Source organism: Natator depressus, chromosome 2 (assembly GCF_965152275.1).
Source record: "Natator depressus isolate rNatDep1 chromosome 2, rNatDep2.hap1, whole genome shotgun sequence".
Taxonomy (NCBI): Eukaryota; Metazoa; Chordata; order Testudines; family Cheloniidae; genus Natator; species Natator depressus.
In genome coordinates, this window is record NC_134235.1 from 60,399,925 (window position 1) to 60,420,175 (window position 20,251).

At 45.5% G+C, this 20,251-nt stretch overlaps 1 protein-coding gene and 1 non-coding gene across 5 annotated transcripts in view; both read right to left on the reverse strand.

Moving 5' to 3' along the window:
- Window positions 1-2,448, reverse strand: part of TRIM55 (tripartite motif containing 55) — a 62,593-nt gene extending 60,145 nt beyond the window's left edge. Inside the window, exons 1-2 of one of the 4 annotated variants that reach the window (XM_074944291.1) lie at window positions 2,109-2,448; window positions 679-851 (exon numbers count right to left, since the gene is read on the reverse strand). In XM_074944291.1, coding sequence (XP_074800392.1) covers window positions 679-851; window positions 2,109-2,276 — 341 coding nt within the window. In that variant the 5' untranslated portion in view covers window positions 2,277-2,448. The remainder of the gene's footprint in view (window positions 1-678; window positions 852-2,108) is intronic. The other 3 variants (XM_074944293.1, XM_074944292.1, XM_074944294.1) reach the window with 3 other exon arrangements.
- An 11,445-nt stretch (window positions 2,449-13,893) lies between these two features.
- Window positions 13,894-13,966, reverse strand: TRNAA-AGC (transfer RNA alanine (anticodon AGC)). Its single transcript has one exon. It is a non-coding gene; the product is annotated as a tRNA-Ala (tRNA).
- Window positions 13,967-20,251: the final 6,285 nt, after the last annotated feature.

Below are 20,251 nucleotides of genomic sequence, written 5' to 3' on the forward strand. Positions count from 1 at the left end.
AACTGTTATTTTTGGCATTTTCATTCTCTTCTGTACAGAAAGTGAGGCCTAAATAAGACTTGATTTCATGAGTTCACATCCTAAGCTTACAGGAGTGCTTTTTAAAAATATTGATGATTCAGTATTCTGATGCAGGATGGCTTCTGAGTATAATTCAGATATATTTTTTCTCATTCTATTTGTCCCTCAGGGCTTCCTAACAAGTGCAGGCACCTTTTAAAGACAGGAATACATGGACTGAAAACAAATTGTGGAACATGAAAGTTTTGAAAAATTTGTAAGACTGAGTAAATGGGCAAGACCCTTCTTTCCTTAGTCATGTGACTAACCCAATTGACTTCAAGGACTCTGCTTGCATGACTAAGGATCACGCATGTGAATAAGGACTGCGGAATCAGACTCCGTGTGGGAAGCAAAAAATCAGCACCTATTTTAACGTTGCATTCTGTCAAGTGATATAGAATAATAAGTGAGGGCTGTATTTCATTCCACAATAAAGACAGAGGCACGTATGATATCATTCCAGTCTCCAAGTACAGTAAACCTCCACCAGCTCCAAAAGATAAAATGAAATAAACAAAACTAACAACTCACAAAGCAAAGGAAAGAAAAAAAATGTCATAGCTGCATCATCTTGTATGGTAAATATTCTTTTAAGGATACAAATTAGTATGTTACCTGGTGGACTCCTGCTTGTATATGTCAATGATATTTTCCACTAATAGGTTCCTTTGAAGTCCATACACACCATGTCTGTCCAGAACCACTTCATGTCTGCAAGAGGGACAGCGAAATCGACCACCTGATGCCATAGTGGTGCCTCCTCTGGTTGGCAGATACGGGTTAGAGGCCTGTTCTTGCCAAGCAGTAAAATTACAGGTGAATAAGGCCATGTATAGCTTTTTTTTTTTTTTTTTTTTTTAACACTGTGGTTATTCTAATAATGACCTTAATTTTCACAACACAAGGTGCATATCAGGCCAACTATTTCAGATCTAACCCAAAGCCCACTGAAGTCAGTGAAAACACCCTCAGGACTCCAATGATCTTTGGATCAGGCCCTTAAAGTAGGACTCTCCATTGACCTAACAATCCCCAGATAAACGTTATGGCCCAACATCACTTCACTTAGCACCTGCCAGCTAATAATATTGCAACAACCTGTGCTAGAGATAAACATACCATTCTACAGTGCTAGAACAAACAGAAATTTGAAATTAAACATCTTTAAACATTTTTCAGGGCCGCACAGAGATTTTAGGAGGCCCTGGCAAAATCTGGTAGTCAAGACCCTCCCCCACCCTTCCAAAAAAATTATTATGGAGACGAAAGAGCTTAAGGAGGTAGGGTGAGATGGGACCATAGAAGGCCCAGGCTTGTGTGGGGTCTGCCCTGCGTGCAGCCAGGGGGCTGCTCCGAATCCCACCTCTCCCTGAGCTCTGGAGCAGTATCCCTGATCTTGTTCCTACTTTGGGCTCCAGGCCTAGTGGATTCCCTTGGGCCCAGTGCAATGAGCCCAGCGGCAGTGGTGGCATCTGGACCTGGCCAGGCTGGGCAAGTGGCTCCCTGCACTATCAATGGCAGGCACCAAACCAGAGTGGCACTGCCATCCAGGACACCAGGTCACAATGTTCTCACTCAGATTTGGCCCGGCCACCTCTCCATCATTTTGGGGGCCGGGGGCAAACTGTCCCGTTTACCAGCCCCCCAACCCCAGGTGGCCCTGCCTCTGATAGATCTTGCTGGCTCTCAATACTTGAAATAGAAAAGTCAGTCTGAATAAAAATAAATGCAAAAAATGGGTCAATATATAAAAGACAAGACAAGGGGGCAGATCCTCTGCTGGTATAAGTTGTCTCTATATATGGATACCGTACATGTAAACACCATATGACAACTCACAGCAGCAGAGGATCTTCCCCCACAGATCTCCAGGCAGAGAGAGCCAAACAGAGATGTTTTCTGTCTAAGTAGCTTCTATTTATGCCTTTTTAAAAAACTTGCAAATTCTTAAGAGCAAATAAACTGATGGTGTAAATTCTCCCCGCCCTTTTGCCTTGGGAAAATGATATTTATACCTGCAAATCTTCATATTGAAATAAACCTACCTGGAAAATATCGCTGGCACATTTTCTACACAGGTTATGCTGACAGGGGAGGATGACCACAGGTTTAGTAAACATCTCTAAACAGATGGGGCAAATAAGTTGTTTCTCCAGGTTATCCATGGTTTGCTGCTCTTTGGAAAAGGACTTGTAATTCAGAGAAGTGCTCATCTCCTAGCTGTTCCAAGGTGCATATGTCCAGAATAAAAGAATACTGTCGATCAGTTTCCGGGTTAGTTTCCTTGAAATAATTCCATGGCTTGTGTGATCAAATGTCCTTTGAATTTCTTTCACTGGAGGACATTGTTAAAACAAAGAGCTGAAGGGAGCTGGAGCCGTTTTTAGCAGCACAGCGTCACAAGTTGCCATTCTAACTTGTCCATATATGCAAGTGACACAAGGACAGATTCAGACAGGTGATGGATTACAGAGATGAGAGATCAACATTCCTGTCTCAGAGCAAGGAGGAGGCGGAGGAAGGGGAGAGGAGTTGACAGTTGTCATTGACACATGGCAGCACTCACCCCCTTGGAGAAGCACAAGTGTTAACAGCACAGCGAATGCAATCGAGTTCATTCTTATCTCTGCACCACCGTGAAAATTATAGAGCCCTGAATAACCTGATGTCATTTCCTGGTGAAGCAAAAGACTATTATCAGAAATCGTAATGTATTGTTTAATTACAGTATGTAATAAATACAGTTTTAGTAAACTGAAAGGTTACAACAACTACAATGATATTTGCAATAATTTGACTTAGAAGTATTAATAAACTCAAAGCCTGAATTTCAGTAGCACTGAGTACTCACAAATCTAATGGAAGTCAATAAGAGCTGTGGATCAGTTCCTAAATAATTAGGCCCTAAAAGTGTAATAACTTTAAAAAACTAGTACAAAAATTCTCCTGACTTTATAATTGCTTGAACTTCCTTAGGTAACTGGAACTTAATTTAGAGTGACTATTTGGTCCATTCATTCCATAGCAATTAAAGAATTCCAGTTCCTGATTAAAAGCACAAAAGATATATGAAGAGATTTCATTTTTACTAGCAGAGGATAGGTGATAATTGTGCATGTTTTCCTTATCCATAGTATAATCCAAATATATTTAAGCTTTGGACACTGCTGTGTTTATATCTGTTTATTAGACACATGGATCCTTCAGAACTTGGCACTTGTTCTAGAGTTATTTTTAAAATGACAATTTCTCAGATAATTTCTGGCATGTGATGCCTGATCTTAGGGCAAAGCCATCTGTGCTTCTATTTGCCAATAATTTATCACACAACTGTACAAACAATACATATTCCATCTACAAATTTAAGCCCACTCCCCACACATACTGTAAGGAATTGCACTGTCTGCTTACATACTGTACATGCAATTAACATATTATCTTCAGTGTTATTTGACTATAAGAATAATTAGTGCAATACAGAATAATTGATCAGTAAAGTACCTTATAGAAGGCCTTGTTGTTTACAATAGTTAATGTTCATGAAGTGTTTTGAATAGGAAAAGTGCTATATGAGTGCTAAGTGCTATTAACAAACCCGGTGTACTCTGGGACAAGATGGACCTAAATTCAATAGCAAGGCATCTAGTTTTCATGCAATACCAATGCAACAGTCTGGAAACTCTGCAGGAGATTCTGGTGAATTAAAAAAAATTGAGGTTTTTGCTGACATACATATGAAAATGAGTAATACACTTTGTATGCAAAGTAAGAGAATCACATTAAATTCAATTTATTTTAGTCTGCTGTTGATTTTCAAGGTAAAGTCAATGGGGCCAGGATTTCACCCAAAATGTATAAATAAATCAGAGACCTTGTCTACACAAGAAAGTTGTACCAGTTTGACGAAATCAGTTTCAGATCACACCTTTAATGAAACCAGTGCAACTTTCTTGTGCAGACAAGACCTTAAAAGTTGTCAGGGGGAAGTTGTTTTGGCAGCTTGGGGACAGCTGGGAGTTTTGGCACCAGACAGAGGACGTTGGAGAGGGAAGTTTCTGGCAATAGAGAAGAGATGCATCTCTTTCCCTCCCCTCTGTGGGCAGAGTCAGAGATGACTGTTAGTGTCTATGGAAGTTTGAACTCCTCATTCTCTCTCCCCCAGCCCTCAACTAGCTTGTCCCTTCTGCATCCCTCCCTTCCACTGCAGGCAATCTTTAAACTTGGTAGGGAAAGGGGAGAAAGGGAGCTTTTGCTTTACTCAGATGACTAGGCATGTATTTCTAGCCTATGAAGTAAAGCAGAAGGTGATGATCTTCTGAGACAAAAGCTAAATAATATAAGTATCTATGTACTAAAATGTTTATACACAACTGCACAGAAACAAGCAAACCAAACTGGAAGGGCTACTCAATGATGGAGACTATGATGCAGTAGGCATAATTTGGTGGAATGTCAGTATAGATGGGTATAATCTCTGAGCAGCCAAGACTGAGATGGAAGAAAAGGTGTTCTCTGTAGAAACATTTATGGTGCCAAAAAGCTGCAGAAGAGAGTGGGGGTGGAATTATTTTAGTAGAAACTCACTGATGAGGCAGAAGTGGCTCACAGGAGCCTCTTGTTAATAGGCCTTTGATGGTAAGGAGAATCTCAGCTACGGTGACAAGAAGTAAGGGCTCTACTTCTGCAGCAGGAGTCCAAGGGAACCTACAGATGCCACCCTAAACACATTTTTAGGTTAAATCAGTTACATTTGAAATGTAGCCCAAAAGAACCATCTAGCTAACCCTCCTTTAAATCTGCAAGCTGGCCCTGTGTGCAATGGTCTGATAATGGTGGGCACGAGTCAGTTACATTGCAGCAGAGAGGAGATGGCAAAAAACTGTTTCACAAGCCCACCCATATATACTAAGGCAGGCTCTGCTTGTTAAAATGTTCTGCCTTCTAAGTCTGGGACTACACACTTGCAGCTTTCACACTGCATGTACGCCTGCTATTGCAGTGGTTGAAGCAGATGCTGCAAGGGAATCTTCCCTTTAAGGAGCACATGGAAGATGTACCACCTCATCCCCACAACCAACCCATCCCTGTTAGCTGCTGCAGCAGCAGACTAGGCAGAGTACAGGCAGGGGCCAGCCTGCTGCTGCACTGACAGTCTGGCAACCCTCCCCTCTCCCTCTCAGTGCCAACGGGACCAGTTCTAGCCTAGATTCTGAAGAACGTCTACTGAGAGGGAGCCTGGAGCCTCACTACCTCTCCCTGACTCCCACCGGAACCCCAGTCCCTGACACCAGCTAGGGAAGACCACCAGCAGTCAGGATAAAACTGCCCTCCTCAAAAACCAAAGAAGACCCATTCCTCTAACTACCCAGCCCACCAACACAGAGGATCTACTCCCCATCCCCTATCTCAGCCCACCAATATGTGTGTTTCTCCTTTAAACATCTCCAGGCTTCATTCCATACCACCTGTTGTGCATATACTACTCACCCTAATTTAATCCAGAAAACCAGTCCCTCTGCCCCTCCAAATCCTCCTCAAGACCCATTTCTGCTGTGACACCTACAAGAAATTGGTCTAGCCGTGATGGCTACACTGAGCAGGCATCGTGGAGGGCTGATTTAAGTTAGTTTATTAAGGAAAGAGAATCATATAATTCAGAGCCATCTAGTTGTGCATATAACTAGCCAGTGTAACCACATGATCTTAATATTGTTATCCTTGTCTTACCTTGTCTTCAACCCATGGACCATGTCTTTCCATGTGTTTGTGCAGAGCCTAGCTTTACCAAACCTCGATCCCAACTGGGGGCTTACACGCTAAAGCACTAAATAAATAGATGTTTCTTTAGAGGAGAGTATCTTACCCAAGGAATGTTATGTGTGTTGTTAAATCCAAGCAGAAACTATCGAAGAAGCCCCTTGTTGCAATGGAATAAGATATGCTTGATATCACTGAAATAGCTGTAAGAGCCTCTATATTTGTAATACGTTAAAATTTGAGGCCTGTGGAGTGAAAGCTGGGGAGGAAGTCACCCATGGAAGACTAACAGAACGCAATGAGCTTAGAGTGATTTGATGGAGTAGGGTGAGGTTGTGTGGTATGTAGGTTAGGGTTTCAATGCTATTATGATATCATGGGTTTCAAGTTCAGAGAATTCTCTTATTTTATAGTTTCTTATCTTGAACTTACATTACACAACATTCCTCTATGTTACCCCGGTAAATTCTGCCTTATTACTATCTATGGCAGAAGCAGCTGCCTCTAAGGCTGCATCTTCACTGACAAAAAAAAGTGTGTTTTTAGCACAGGATAATTAACATCCGTTAGCTATCCTGCTGCAAAAACATAGTGTAAAGAAGGCACTCCATGAGATAAACTAGGCCAGGCCAATCCCAGGTAAGAGGTATAGCACTGATCTCACCTGCTACCTCAGAGTAAACACTATAAATGCCATGTCTCCACTTAGTATTTTACAGCGAGATAACTACCACGCATTAGTTCTCTCTATACAAAAAAAGAAACAGTTTTGAGTCGGTGAAGACAAAGCCTAAGTCTTTCTTTATACAATATTCCCATCATTTATTCACCATTAAATAGCTGCTTTACATTCTTTTACTCCTTAGCTAGTAGCAACATTCTCAACTGCTCTGAATAAATGCAGTGCCAATGCTATGGGGCTCCCGCAGAGAAGCCCCACAGGGGCCCAGCAAGTAGGGACGATGCCATGGAAGTGATCCTCCACCACACCTATGCCCATGAACAGGGGATGAACTGGATCTAAGACTATGTCTACACGACAGCCTCTATTGCAAAACTTATGTCGCTCAGGGGTGTGAATATTCCACCCCCTGAGAAACATAAGTTACATTGACAAAAGGGCTTGTGTGCCCAGAGCTGTGTTGGCAGGAGAGTTTCTGTCACCAACATAGCTTCTGCCACTCACCGAGTTGGGTTTTTTATTCTGACGGGCGAGCTCTCTCCTGTTGGCATGGAGTGTCTTCACTAAGGCCTTGTCTACACTGGCAAGTTTCTGTGCAGTGAAGCAGCTTTCTGTGCTCTAACTCCCGAGGTGCACACACGGCCAAGCCACGTAGTGCACAGAAACTGCGCAATTGTAGCGCTCTAAAAAGAACACCCCGACGAGAGGCGTCCAGCTTTCTGCGCTGGAGCTACAGCGCTGCGCTGCCAGTGTAGACGCCCTGCTTGATTTCAGCCCTGCGATTGGCCTCCAGGAGGTGTCCCACAATGCCTGTTCTTGCCTCTCTGGTCATCGGTTTGAACTCTACTGCCCTGTCTTCAGGTGACCAACCATCATCCCAACCCCATAAATTCCTTGGGAATTTTGAAAGTCCCCTTCCTGTTTGCTCGGTGATGCATGCAGTGGTCTCAGTGCATCTTTCCAGGTGGCCACACCTGCTCCACGCACCAGGTGATCTCCCACTTGGAGCAATGCTGAGCTGCTGGACATCATCAGCATTTGGGGAGAGGAGGTTGTCCAGTCCCAGCTCCGCTCCAGCCATAGGAATTATGATACCTATAGACAGATTTCACGATGCATGCCAGAAAAGGGCCATGACCGGGACACACTGCAGTGCAGGGTCAAAGTGAAGGAGCTGTGGAACGCCTACCACAAGGCGCAGGAGACAAACCGTTGCTTCGGTGCTGTGCCCACAAGTTGCCAGTTCTACAAAAAGCTGGTTGCGATACTCGGTGGCGACCCCATCTCCACTGCAAAATTCACTGTGGATACTGGGGTAGCTTGCGTGCCAGTCAAGACTGGACCGAGCCAGGAGGAGGAAATCTTGGACGAGGATGTGGAGGGGGAGAGGGACACAGAGGCACAGGACAACTCAGAGGTCAGAGGTGCATGCAGCCAGGAGCTCTTTTCTACCCCAGAGGGGGCTAGCCAGTCACAGCAGTCAGAGCTTAGTGAAGCGCAAACAGGAGAGGAGGCCCCTGATAAGTGGCTTTGATTTTGGGAATCACTGAAGCGAGTTGTTGGGGGCAGGAGGGTTGCAGAAAGCAGGCTTGTGTCTGCATGATGTGCCTACCACCACATGCCTAGTCTGAGTGGACTGAGCAGAACAGGGTGTTGATTAACTCCCTCACTTCATGGGAATCTGCCTCAGAGATCTCCAGGAAACTCTCGTGGAGATACTGGGCAATCTGCTGCCGCAGGTTCTTTGGCAGAGCTGCTTTGTTTCTTGCCCCATTAAGGGTAACTTTCCCGCGTCACTCTGCTGTCACTGGGGGGAGGGGGTCCATTGCTGCACACAGGTGAGCCGCATAAGGGCCAGGGCAGAAGCCGCAGTCTTGGAGAAGACCCTCCCTTGATTCCCTGCTCACCCTCTGCAGCAAGATATCTTCCATAATCAACACAGCCTGTGGAAAATGTGGGGACAGGAATGATTATAAGGCCCTCCCCCATACAATGGTGGCTCTCCCCAAGAGCCATGTGTCCAGTGTCCAGTACAGTCCTGGAACACTGATTTCCCCTGCAGCTACTCCCCATTTTGGGGGTCTTGTGGCTCATGTGTGCTTGCCTGGGGTCAACCAGTTAGTGATAAGTATGTGAATAGTGACTGTGTTTTAAATCACTGAATCAGTGGTCTCTGTGTTGCCAACAATATAGGTTCTGTAAAATGTTGCATTTTGGCTTCATAGAATGACTTTGGGAGCCCAGCCTCCCTCTTTGTTATTGCTGGCTAAATGGCTGCGCAGAATTAAAAAGTGGCCATGAAAAACTAAGGAGGACTTTCTGTGTAAGGTCATGAGGTACTCTGCGGCCAAAAAACAAGAATTGAAGGAGTGGCAGAACAGCGAGAAGAGGGACCGAGAAAGGAGAATGCGGTACGCCAGAACGAAGCCACGGAGTGGCTCTTAAATGTTATGGAGCGCCAAGCGGACACACTCCAGGAGCTACTAGCACTGCAAACCGAGGAGCTCTGCACCCACTCTCCTCCGCAGTCGCTGTTGCAAAACTCTTTCCCATGCGCCCCCCACACACCACCAACACACTCTTATCAACCTCCTGGCTCCAGTCTGTACCCGCGGCATTCCACTCTCCCCCATCACAGTCCAACACTGCGGACTCCCAGTACCCACTGCATCAACACCCGTCCCTCTGCAGTTTAGCCCTGCTGAAGTACAGTATCTGCTGCACTGTACTCCAAAGGGCAAGGTTGCATATGATACCTGGACATACACAAATCTTTAACCATCCCAGGACCCCACTTCCTCCTGGGACCCTCCCTTCCCCCATCCCTCTCAGTGCTGATGTGTTTTTTTGTGTTTCTCTTTCCACCGTTTTTTTTTAAATAAAAGAATTGTGTTGGTTTGAAAGCAATCTTTATTCCATTAATTGAAAGCAAACAGAGTCCTGCAAAGCAACAGGCAATTTTCTTAAACCTTCACAGTGCATTGTCTGCACCAATCACAATCACCTCCCAGCATTACAAGGACTGCACTCCTGAGCATAACAACAAATATTAGTGGGTTTCAGCTTCAAATTGCTGCCTCAAGGCATCCCTGATCCTTATGGCCCCATGCTGCACCCCTCTAATAGCCCTGGTCTCTGGCTGTTCAAATTCAGCTTCTCCAGGCACTGAGCCTCAGCGGTCCAGCGCTGAGTGAAGCTTTCACCCTTCCCTTCACAAATATTATGGAGCGTACAGCATGCATCTATAAGCATAGGAATATTGTCATTGGCCAGGTCCAGTCTCCCATATAGGCAGCACCAGCGGGCCTTTAAATGGCCAAAAGCACACTCAGTCATTCTGTCCTTGCTCAGCCTGTTGTTGAACTGTTCCTTGCTCCTGTCAAGTTGCCCTGTGTATGGTTTCATAAGCCACAGAAATAAGGGGTAGGCAGGGTCTCCCAGGATCACAATAGGCATTTTGACTTCCCCTACCATGATCTTCTGGTCCACGAAGAAAGTTCCTGCTTGCAGCTTCCTGAATAGGCCAGTGTTCTGAAAGATGCATGCGTCATGCACCTTTCTGGACCAGCTTGCGTTAATGTCCGTGAAATGCCCACGGTGATCCACAAGCGCCTGGAGAACCATAGAGAAATACCCCTTCCGATTAATGTACTCAGTGGCTAGGTGGTTTGGTGCCAGAATTGGAATGTGTGTGCCATCTATTGCCCCTCCACAGTTAGAGAAGCCCATTTGTGCAAAGCCATCCACAATGTCACGCATGTTGCTCAGAGCCACGGTCTTTCGGAGCAGGATGAGATTAACGGCCCTGCACACTTCCATCAACACGAGTCCAATGGTCGACTTTCCCACTCCGAACTGGTTAGTGACTGATCGGTAGCAGTCTGGGGTAGCCAGCTTCCACAGTGCAATCACCAAGTGCTTCTCCAACAGCAGGGCAGCTCTCATTCTCATGTCCTTTTGTCGCAGGGCTGGGGCGAGCTCATTACATAGTCCCATGAATGTGGCTTTCCTCATCTGAAAGTTCTGCAGCCACTGCTCATCATCTCAGACGTGCATCACAATGTGATCCCACCATTCAGTGCTTGTTTCCCCAGCCTAAAAGCAGCATTCCACTGGGGTCAGCACCTCCGTGAATGTCACAAGCAATCTCGTGTCATAGCTACTACGCATGGCGAGATTAATGTCGCACTCCTCTTGCCTTTGTAGTTTAAGGAGTAACTCCACTGCCACTTGTGATGTGTTAGTCAGAGCAAGCAGCATACTGGTCAACAGTGTGGGATCCAGTCCTGAAGACCAAAGAGGCAGAGCGTGCAGTACACAAACCATTGAAAGATGGCTCCAAATGCGGACGAAAGCACAGGGATTGCTAGGATGCAAAGCAATGCATCATGAGGCATTGGGACAGGACCCAGGATGCCCCATGACCCCCTCCGACTTCCCAGAACTCTTAGTGGCAGAAGAGGAAGAGATGCTCTGTGGGAAGGTGCCCAGAGTGCACCGCTCCAAATACTGCTGCAAGTGCCGCAAGTGTGAACATGCTTTTGCACAGGCAGCTGACAGTGTGCACACACAACAGTGGTTTCCCTTCAGCGTTCTCTGAGCAGCTTTGTAACTCTGACAGTGTAGACATACCCAAACTGTACCAACACAGCTCTACCACTGCAGTGCTGTGTGTATAGACATGGCTTTAGTCTCCTCCACTCACAGATACAGAGGGAATGATCCAGTCCACAGAAATTAGCTCTAGATATGGCTCCTTGACCACTCAACAAAATGAAATTCAGATTAACATCGCAATGCAGTGTTCTTGTGACCATTCTTAATCACCATGTAATTGACGGTGATGCTAGCTTCTGTAAAACTGGGAGGCCAGGTGCCAGCTCAAACCAAGGTCACAAAGTCTACACTGAACACACAATGATACATAGCTGGAAGCTGTCTGTCTCACTTGTAACTTAATATTGATGAAAAAGATATAAGAATTATGAGCAAGTGTACAGAGTTTAAACTCTACTTAATGCTTGTGATTTGCTCCATGCATTAATCTTACTTCTAATGTCTGTGTTCCAAATTACAATGTGATGTTTGAGTGATTGCATTGTGAGCCTCTGTCACTGTCTGAATAACCATACAGGAGCGGAACATTAATTAGTGTGAAGAGATGCTCTTGTACAGAAATTGTTACACCCATCCCAGGAGGAGACCCATCAATTCCGTCTGGACTCAGTTTCCTTCCTACAACTGATTTAGTTGGGGATTGGTCCTGCTTGGAGCAGGGGGTTGGACTAGATGACCTCCTAAGGTCCCTTCCAACCCTGATATTCTATGATTCTATGAACTGGAAATTCAGTATATTTTGATAGAGAACCTGTCAACAACAGGACAAAAGACTCTTTTTGTTCTTATGCTCTCCTCACCCGGAACATGAGATACAAAAATGGACTACTCTAAGCAGAGATTGAAGCTCAGAATACATAGCAGGAGGATGACAAAAACCCCAAACCAACGGAACAAAGAATAAGAAAGGAAATCCACTCAACAAGGACACGGGACAGAGCAAACTACGCTGCTCCCCTTTCTTGCCTTTCAACAAAATACGCCTTTCCAGAGACCATCAGAGAAACTCACACACGCCCCTGCCTTGCACACCCACCCATACCTAATGTCTCCGTTCATGACAACAAGAGGAGCAAAAACTGAAAAGGAAAGACGACGAGTTGGCTCCCTGCCCGCCTAGTCGGTGCACAGGTCGAGGACAGCAAAACTTCAGATTCTCTACGCATAGCCCGGCAGCTCCTTCCCAGAAATTCCGCCAGATTGGGCTTCTAGTAATTCTCTGCCAGAAGCCTTTTACACACTACGTGCAATCATGGTTGCCCAAAGAAATCCCAGCTCTACAAATGTGATGGACAAAAGCCCAAAACAGAAAGAAATGGAAACACCCCCTTGCACTTCTCCATCAATTGAGCTCTATGACGCTGAGGAAAGATGGACAAAGAGAGAGCAAACCACTGAAAGGCACACATTGCTACAACCTTGAGTAAAATAGCCCACCGTCAACAGCGCACACAAAAGGTTGAGCCTGAAGGACAGGGGAATCTTCTTTTCCCCCTACGTTCCTCTCCTCCCTGCCACCAGAAACTAGGTCCCCCCTGGCACCTCTGCCCCAGGCAAGAAACACTGAAGACAGCTTGGGGACATAGCTACGGCCAGCCTCTTTTATGATAAAGGCACCCCGCTACCAGGGGGACAAATGGCCCTTCTGAAGTCTGAGATCAATAGCTAGATGTCTAAGCTGTGAGTGTGGGAAGGCGAAGAAAAAGGAACTCTGCCTACAAAGGCCTAAACTGTGGTCTAGGTACTTGGAAGCAGGTGTGGTAGATGAAAGTAGTGGCAAATGGTGCTTTAAATGCAACAGATTTCCAGCGGCCAATCTCGCACGAATGGAGAAAAACATGGCAATGGGAGCTCTAAAGAAATGCAGGCAACGAAGACCAACTCCTTCGAGCCGGAGTTGAACCAGCAACCTAAGGGTTCGCCGAAGAATTAAGCCTACAGTCCTTCGCTCTACCAACTGAGCTAGCAAAGGAAGCAAGGCACAAATGGCCCCGAGTGACTCAAGGGTTCAGGCAGAAGTGCCACTGGCACTAACTGCTAATCACAGGTTTGCCCGTGCCCAGCCCTTGAAAGGAATAAGCGACACACACCTATCCTTTCATCTTCATGCCTGCCCCGGGTGCTGGGTAGCTGCCTCATCCGCCCTCAATTCACCCAACAGGAAGTCCGCATGCATATACCGTTCAAAGGCACCCTAACAGGCACGGCAGGAAGGCAACGCCGCGAGGGAAGAACGGAACGCCAGGGGGTGCGACGCTAGCCCTGCCAGCTAGCTCGGACGCCACATCCTCCTGCTGACCCACAAGGGATCCGGGATTGTCTCCAGCATGCGCAGCACACCGCTGGCACCCCAGCCCTGATTCCCACCCGGAATAGGAACAGTTGTGCAATGGAAAAAGGGTCCGAGGTTGAAACCTCCTGCCTGGCTCGAAAGGGGCCTTTTAAACAACCACATTTTCTCAGTCCATTTCCCTTCCCCTTCCTCAATGACTGACCAATTCCCTCTTGTACTCTTTCACACCCGACTCCGCTTTCCAAGCCTACCTCAGGAAAAACAAACACAAAGAGGCTCACAAAAGAAAAGAACTCAGACACACACTCTCCTGAAAGAGAAGCTGCCCCCTTTGCTCCCTGAGGACAAAAGGCTTACCGCAAAGCCAAGACCAGCCTGGAACGCTCCTTTCCGCGTAGACATAAATGGTGTATGTGGGGACAAGTGGGTCGGGTGGGAAAGGAAAGGAAAAAAGATGGGATGGGAGCAAAGAGAAGGGGCTTGGAGAATGCAGGCATTGATCCTGCTACCTCTCGCATGCTAAGCGAGCGCTCTACCATTTGAGCTAATTCCCCATGGCTTTGTTTGGCACTGCACTGCCTCTGCCATGCACAGTCAACTCAGTGCAAACCCCATCCAGGGAACTCTTCACACTGCAAAACAAGTTACCTTTTCACTTACACAGCACCTTGCAAAGGACCTCCACTCAACAAGGACATGGGACAGAGCAAACTATGCTGCTCTCCTTTCCTGCCTTTCAACAAAATACGCCTTTCCAGAGACCATCAGAGAAACTCACACATGCCCCTGCCTTGCACACCCGCCCATACCTAATGTCTCCGTTCATGACAACAAGAGGAGCAAAAACTGCAAAGGAAAGATGACAAGTTGGCTCCCTGCCTGCCTAGTCAGTGCACAGGTCGAGGACAGCAAAACTTCAGATTCTCTACGCATAGCCCGACAGCTCCTTCCCAGAAATTCCGCCAGATCGGGCTTCTAGTATTTCTCTGCCAGAAGCCTTTTACACACTATGTGCAATCACGGTTGCCCAAAGAAATCCCAGCTCTACAAATGCGATGGACAAAAGCCCAAAACGGAAAGAAATGGAAACACTCCCTTGCACTTCTCCATCAGTTGAGCTCTATGACGCTGAGGAAAGATGGACAAAGAGAGAGCAAACCATTGAAAGGCACACATTGCTACAACCTTGAGTAAAATAGCCCACCGTCAACGGCGCACACAAAAGGTTGAGCCTAAAGGACAGGGGACTCTTCTTTCCCCCCATGTTCCTCTCCTCCCTGCCACCAGAAACTAACGCCTCCATTCATGACAAGAAGAGCAAAAACTGCAAAGGAAAGGCGACTAGTTGCATCCCTGCCCGCCTAGTCGGTGCACAGGTTGAGGACAGAAAAACTTCAGATTATCTACAGATAGCCCGGAACGCTCCTTTCCCCACAGACATAAATGGTGTATGTGCGGGCGAGTGGGTGGGGGTGAAAAAAAAAAAAAGATGAGATGGGATGGAAACAAAGAGAAGGGGCTTGGAGAACGCAGTCATCTATCCCGCTACTTCTCACATGCTTAGCAAGCGTTTTACCATTTGAGTTTATTTCTCAGGCATGACAAGCTATTTCTGATATTTTTTAAAAATACCCCTTCTCAGTTCTTCATTTAATCCCTACTCTTAACTATCTTTTCTCTTTTCTTTTTCTGGGCATTCCTGTTTAACCTCTCTACTGAGAGGAACAGTGCTTTTCCCCAGATCCTGTTTCATATGGGGTTTGAAAGAGGAGGGCTGAAATACACTATAAATAATTTTGAAATTCTCTTGGATGTGGCACGGTCTGACCCCCATAGTTGGGGATCAGTCCAAGTTCCTCGCACACACAGGGGTCCAGTGAGCAGGGCTTCACCATACCCAGAGGTACAGTGAGCCCTGATCACGTGTATTGGTTAAGAAGTGGGGGCTCAGATACTGCCCAGAAAGGCATGTCCTCCATGAACCTGGCTAATATGTGGGAGGGCTCAGACTGCTATATATGGACATTGGCACCCCATTACCTGGCACATACATAGGGTGCAGGGCGTGGGGCTCAGACACCTCCAAATACCAGGGACCTCTGAAGTCAGCTCACATAGGGGGTAAGGAGAGCACAGCTCAGACCCCCCCCCCGATAAGCAAGCCCTATCCAAACCTGGCTCCCATGAGGGGATCAGGAAATTACTCCCCTGAAGATGGGCTTCAGGTCCTGAGATGCTGGACACACACAGGAGGAGAATGTTGGGATGACATGCATCCCTCCTGCTATTCTTCTGCAGTTCTTCTCTCACTCATTTTTTATGTCTCCCTTCCCTTCTACTCCCCTAGTCCTAATCTCCATCACCTGGTTCCCCTGTTGCTGTCTACTTTTCCACCCCAACCATTCTCCCTTCCTTGTGAGCATCTGCTAATATAATTTATTTTTTTGTCAAAAACAAGTTTCAGTGCCTTCTGAATATTCTGCAGTACTCAGATTACATTTCCTCAAAATAAAAATACCCCTTTGATATAGGCAGATTAGAGCAATATCCCTCCTTTTTCACTTCAGATTTCAGTCCTGGGTTGACTATCATTAGAGCCAGGTCCTGTGATGAAGAAATAGTTTTCCAGATAGTTAGCTTCTCTCTATATACATGATCAGTGTGATCTATTAGGCATGTGAATAAGCATGTGAGGTTCATAACAAACCTAACTGGAGAAGGAACATCTTTTTAGAATTATATTTTAATTGATCTTCCCTCATGGACTAGTAGGTGCCATGCACTGGGATAACCCCCAAGCACTGGAGACTGGTATGGTCTGAGTCCTGGTTTAAGCTCTACCTGCCTGCGCAAAATAAAGTTGCCTTGCCAAGATCACCAGAGCAGCAGGTTCCTTTCACTGAGACTTAAAACTAGCCAGGTCAACCTTTCCAGGTGGATTAATTAGCTCAGCTGGGTTGCAGTAGGACCACCTGATTAATCAGCCTGCCTGATTGGCTGAAGGGAGACAGCAGGCCTGCTTTTAAGCTCAGCAGCTGCAACAAGTAACTAGTTGCCCAATATGTATGTCATTGTTTATAGCTACAATTATATCTTGACTTGCCTCCTTCCTAACTTTGCTTCTGCCATGCATGCTTTTGATTCTTGGTTCCTGACTTCAGCTCTGGCTCACTGTCCCATCTCCTGCTCTAACCATTAAGTGAGATTCCTGTTCCAACCAGTAGGTTTAACTTCTGTTCCAGCCATTAGAGTTGATTGTCCTTGTCCTGTTTGTGACAGCCAGAATCTTTCAACTTTCAGAAAAGCTTTTTGGGGGGTGAGGGACTGTATATCAAGAACTCCTTAGTCAAAGGGCACCAAATATGGATCATTAACAGAGCATGGCATCCCCTGAAACCAATGTCAAGGCAAACCAAGTAAGCATGTCAATTTTAGAGCACTTAGCAGAGTTGCACTTTAAACAGAAAACTGGTCTTAGCCTTAACTGTACCTAGTGCCTCAGTTAAATGAGAAGAAGAGAAAAAATTCCAAAGTAAATTGGACAAGCTGCCTGTCTTCCTGTGTCTTTATTGCATAGGGCAAGGACGGCAACTCTTCAAATTATCTGTGGGATAGTCCAGTAACTCATTACAAGAAAATCCTTGAGCTGGGGCTTGTAACAATTCTCTATCAGAAAGGTTTTATGTACATTGAGCAATGACAGTGGTAAAAATAAATACGTATTCTACCAATGTGATGGACAAAAACCCAAGACTCAGAGAAATGGAATTGCTTCCTGCCAGTCCTTGATTAATAGAGCTCACCGATGAAAGGTAGATGAAATGGAATCTAATGTTTGAAACAAACTCAAAAACACATACATTGCTACAATTTTTATGATAATAGCACACGGCAGCAGGCTTTTTGCTCACCCCACATTCTGCTTCTTCCCAGACAGCAAAACCTAACTCCCCTGCATCTCAGGGGGAAGAAAAAAACCCAAACAAAAACAAGTGAGAAAAAAACAAACCACTTTTATCTAAGCCAACAGTGGAGAGAAGCCAGAGACTCCATGAAGTCTGCTACAGTAATTAGTATGGCCAGTCTATTTTGTGTCAAGGGTGCCCCAAGATGAGGGTGACAATGAATGGAACATCTAAGCCTTAATATCCATACTGCTTGCACTGTGGGTGCGGGAGGGCAAAGAAAAAGGAACTCTGCCTTTAAAATAAGCTTGAAAGAAGAGTGTGCAGCGAAGGCAAAAATTTCCTTCAAGCTGCAGTCAAACCAGCAACCAAAGAGAGAGAAGATGGAATTAAAAAAAGAGGAGAGGGGAAAAAAACAACCTCCATCTTAGAGGATGCAAGCACCAATCCTGCTATTATTTATATGCTAAGGGAGCCTTTGGTCTCTTGAGCCGATTCCACCCTACCCTGTCATAATTCCACAAACTTCCTCCAGAGATCTCATCTTTATAGTGTAAAACAAATTACCTTCATACTTACTTACACAACACCTTGGAAAGGACCTCCACTCAACAAATACAGTTTACATAGCAGAATACACTTTGCACTTTTTTTTCTTCAAAGATACTACTGGTCCGTGCATCCTACCACATACTGCTCTGTTTTGCAGTCAAAATATATCTTGGACTTCAGCTAAAGAAGGAGAAAAGCAGAAATTACCTTTTCCAGGAAAACAAATAGAAACTGGCATACAACAGTTAATAGATAGTATGGCCAGAAGGGATAGATCATCTAGTCTGATTTCCTTGTATATCACAGGCCTTTTAAGTTCATCCAGTTACCCCAGTAAGACCAGTAAATTGTGTTTTACTAAAGCATACATTCTAGAAAGCCATCCAGTCTTGATCTGAAGATGTTGAAAGATGTAGAATTCAGCACTTTTTTTGTTAGTTTTCTTCAATGGTTAATCAACCTCACTATTAAAAAAAAATGGTGTCATTTCTAAATTGAGTTTGTCTGGCTTCAGCTTCCAGCCTTTTGTTCTTGGTATCCCCTTCTGAGCTAGATTAAGAGGCCTTTTGTACCTGGAATTTTCTCCCTGTAAAGATATTTAAAATCTGTAATCAAGTCCTCTCTGTCTCTTTTTATTTATTTATTTTTGTAAGCTAAACAGTTTGTGGTCTTTAAGTCTCTATATAGCGTTTTCTCTAGCCCTCAAATTATTTTTATGTAGCTTTTTGCACCTTCTCTGATTTTTCAAATGTGGACCCATGAACTGTGTGCAGAATTCTAGTACTGGTCTCACTAATGCCATATACAGAAGTAAAATAATTTCCCTACCACTAATGTTTGATCTGAGCATCGATGGCATTCATGAATTTATCCCCACAGCTTTATGTCTACACAGCAACTGGGAGGTGTGATTGCAGCACATGTAGACATACCTGAGGTAGCTTTGATCTAGTAGGCTCTGTATTGTAGTGTATATATATATGGTAGGATAAAAATAAGAGGTTCAATGTCTTTCCCATGGTCATACAAGAATTCTGTGGCAGAACTGAACATAGATTTTCTGAGTGTTATGCTAATGCTTAACCCATAAGATCTCCTTATATTTGAAGCTGTGAGCAGATTTGGCACAGGCTCCTCCACATGTTGCAAGATGAAATAGTCTCTGAACATATGCAAATAATGTTAAGAACTGCTCAATCCTTGAGAACCGAACCAGGTGTATTTTCTTGGTGGTTTAACCATCTTTCCCTCCCAGCTGCCATTAGGGGTTGCTCTCTCCTGGGGCTTCTGTGAATAACAAAATCATGTTGGAGGCCCTCTCACCACACGGAATGAGGATATGCCGAACCTTGAGTTGGAGATGTAATTTCCAGCCTGAGCACATATATGCTTGTGGCTATGGGGGTAGTGAGGCCGGCTGGCCATCCCAGGTATAATCCCATCCAGGACCCTAGCTACACACTCTGGTGGGTTTCAGAGTAACAGCCGTGTTAGTCTGTATTTGCAAAAAGAAAAGGAGTGCTTGTGGCTTATGCTCAAATAAATTGGTTAGTCTCTAAGGTGCCACAAGTACTCCTTTTCTTTATACTCTGGTGGTTAGCCTATACCATGAACCACACAGGCTATTTTTAGCATGCTAGCTTGATCAAAGCTAGCACATATATATCTCCTTGAGCTGGAAATTACCCCTCTAGCTGCAGAGGTTATACAGTATAACTATTTCAGTAAACACCACAAACTAGCCAAAATAAGTGTGCTGGTACAAAAACTGTGTAGCATCATGCAGAGCCACTTACTGTTACGTGGGTGATATCTGGCACATTATTACCCTATTTAGGGAAGGGGGTGGGTAAGAAAGCCATGGTTTTTTTGGGTCTACTTTGTATTAGACAAATTATAAATGACTATGAAGGGGAGTCTTTACTACAGTGCTGGATGCAGCCAGGCAAGATGATGTAGTTCTAGCTAGATTTCTAGGTCACATACTAACTAAACACAGCCTGGCTATTTTGGTAATGCACCATGTATATTTCTAGCGCTGCCTACTGCTTTGTAACAAGACTAACCACAGTGGCAAGAAACCCCCGCAGGCTGAAATCACCCAAGGGCCTGGCCCTCTGCAGCCTGTTCAGGGAGGTGGCTCCATAAAACAATCTGGTTCAGGGCCGTAGCGGTGAAAGCAAAGCGGTGTATAAACGCCCCTCAGCACCCCCGACGTGGGAGGTGGGTCACCCCGCTTTGGCCCGGCCTACGCCCCCGCTGTGCGCCGCGGCAGTCCCTGCCCGAGTGGGGCCGAGCGAGCAGGCGGGGCCAGGCTTCTCGGGGGACCGGCAGGAACCGCCGGGCCCCGCACCCGCGCCTGGCTCCCACTTCGGTGGCACA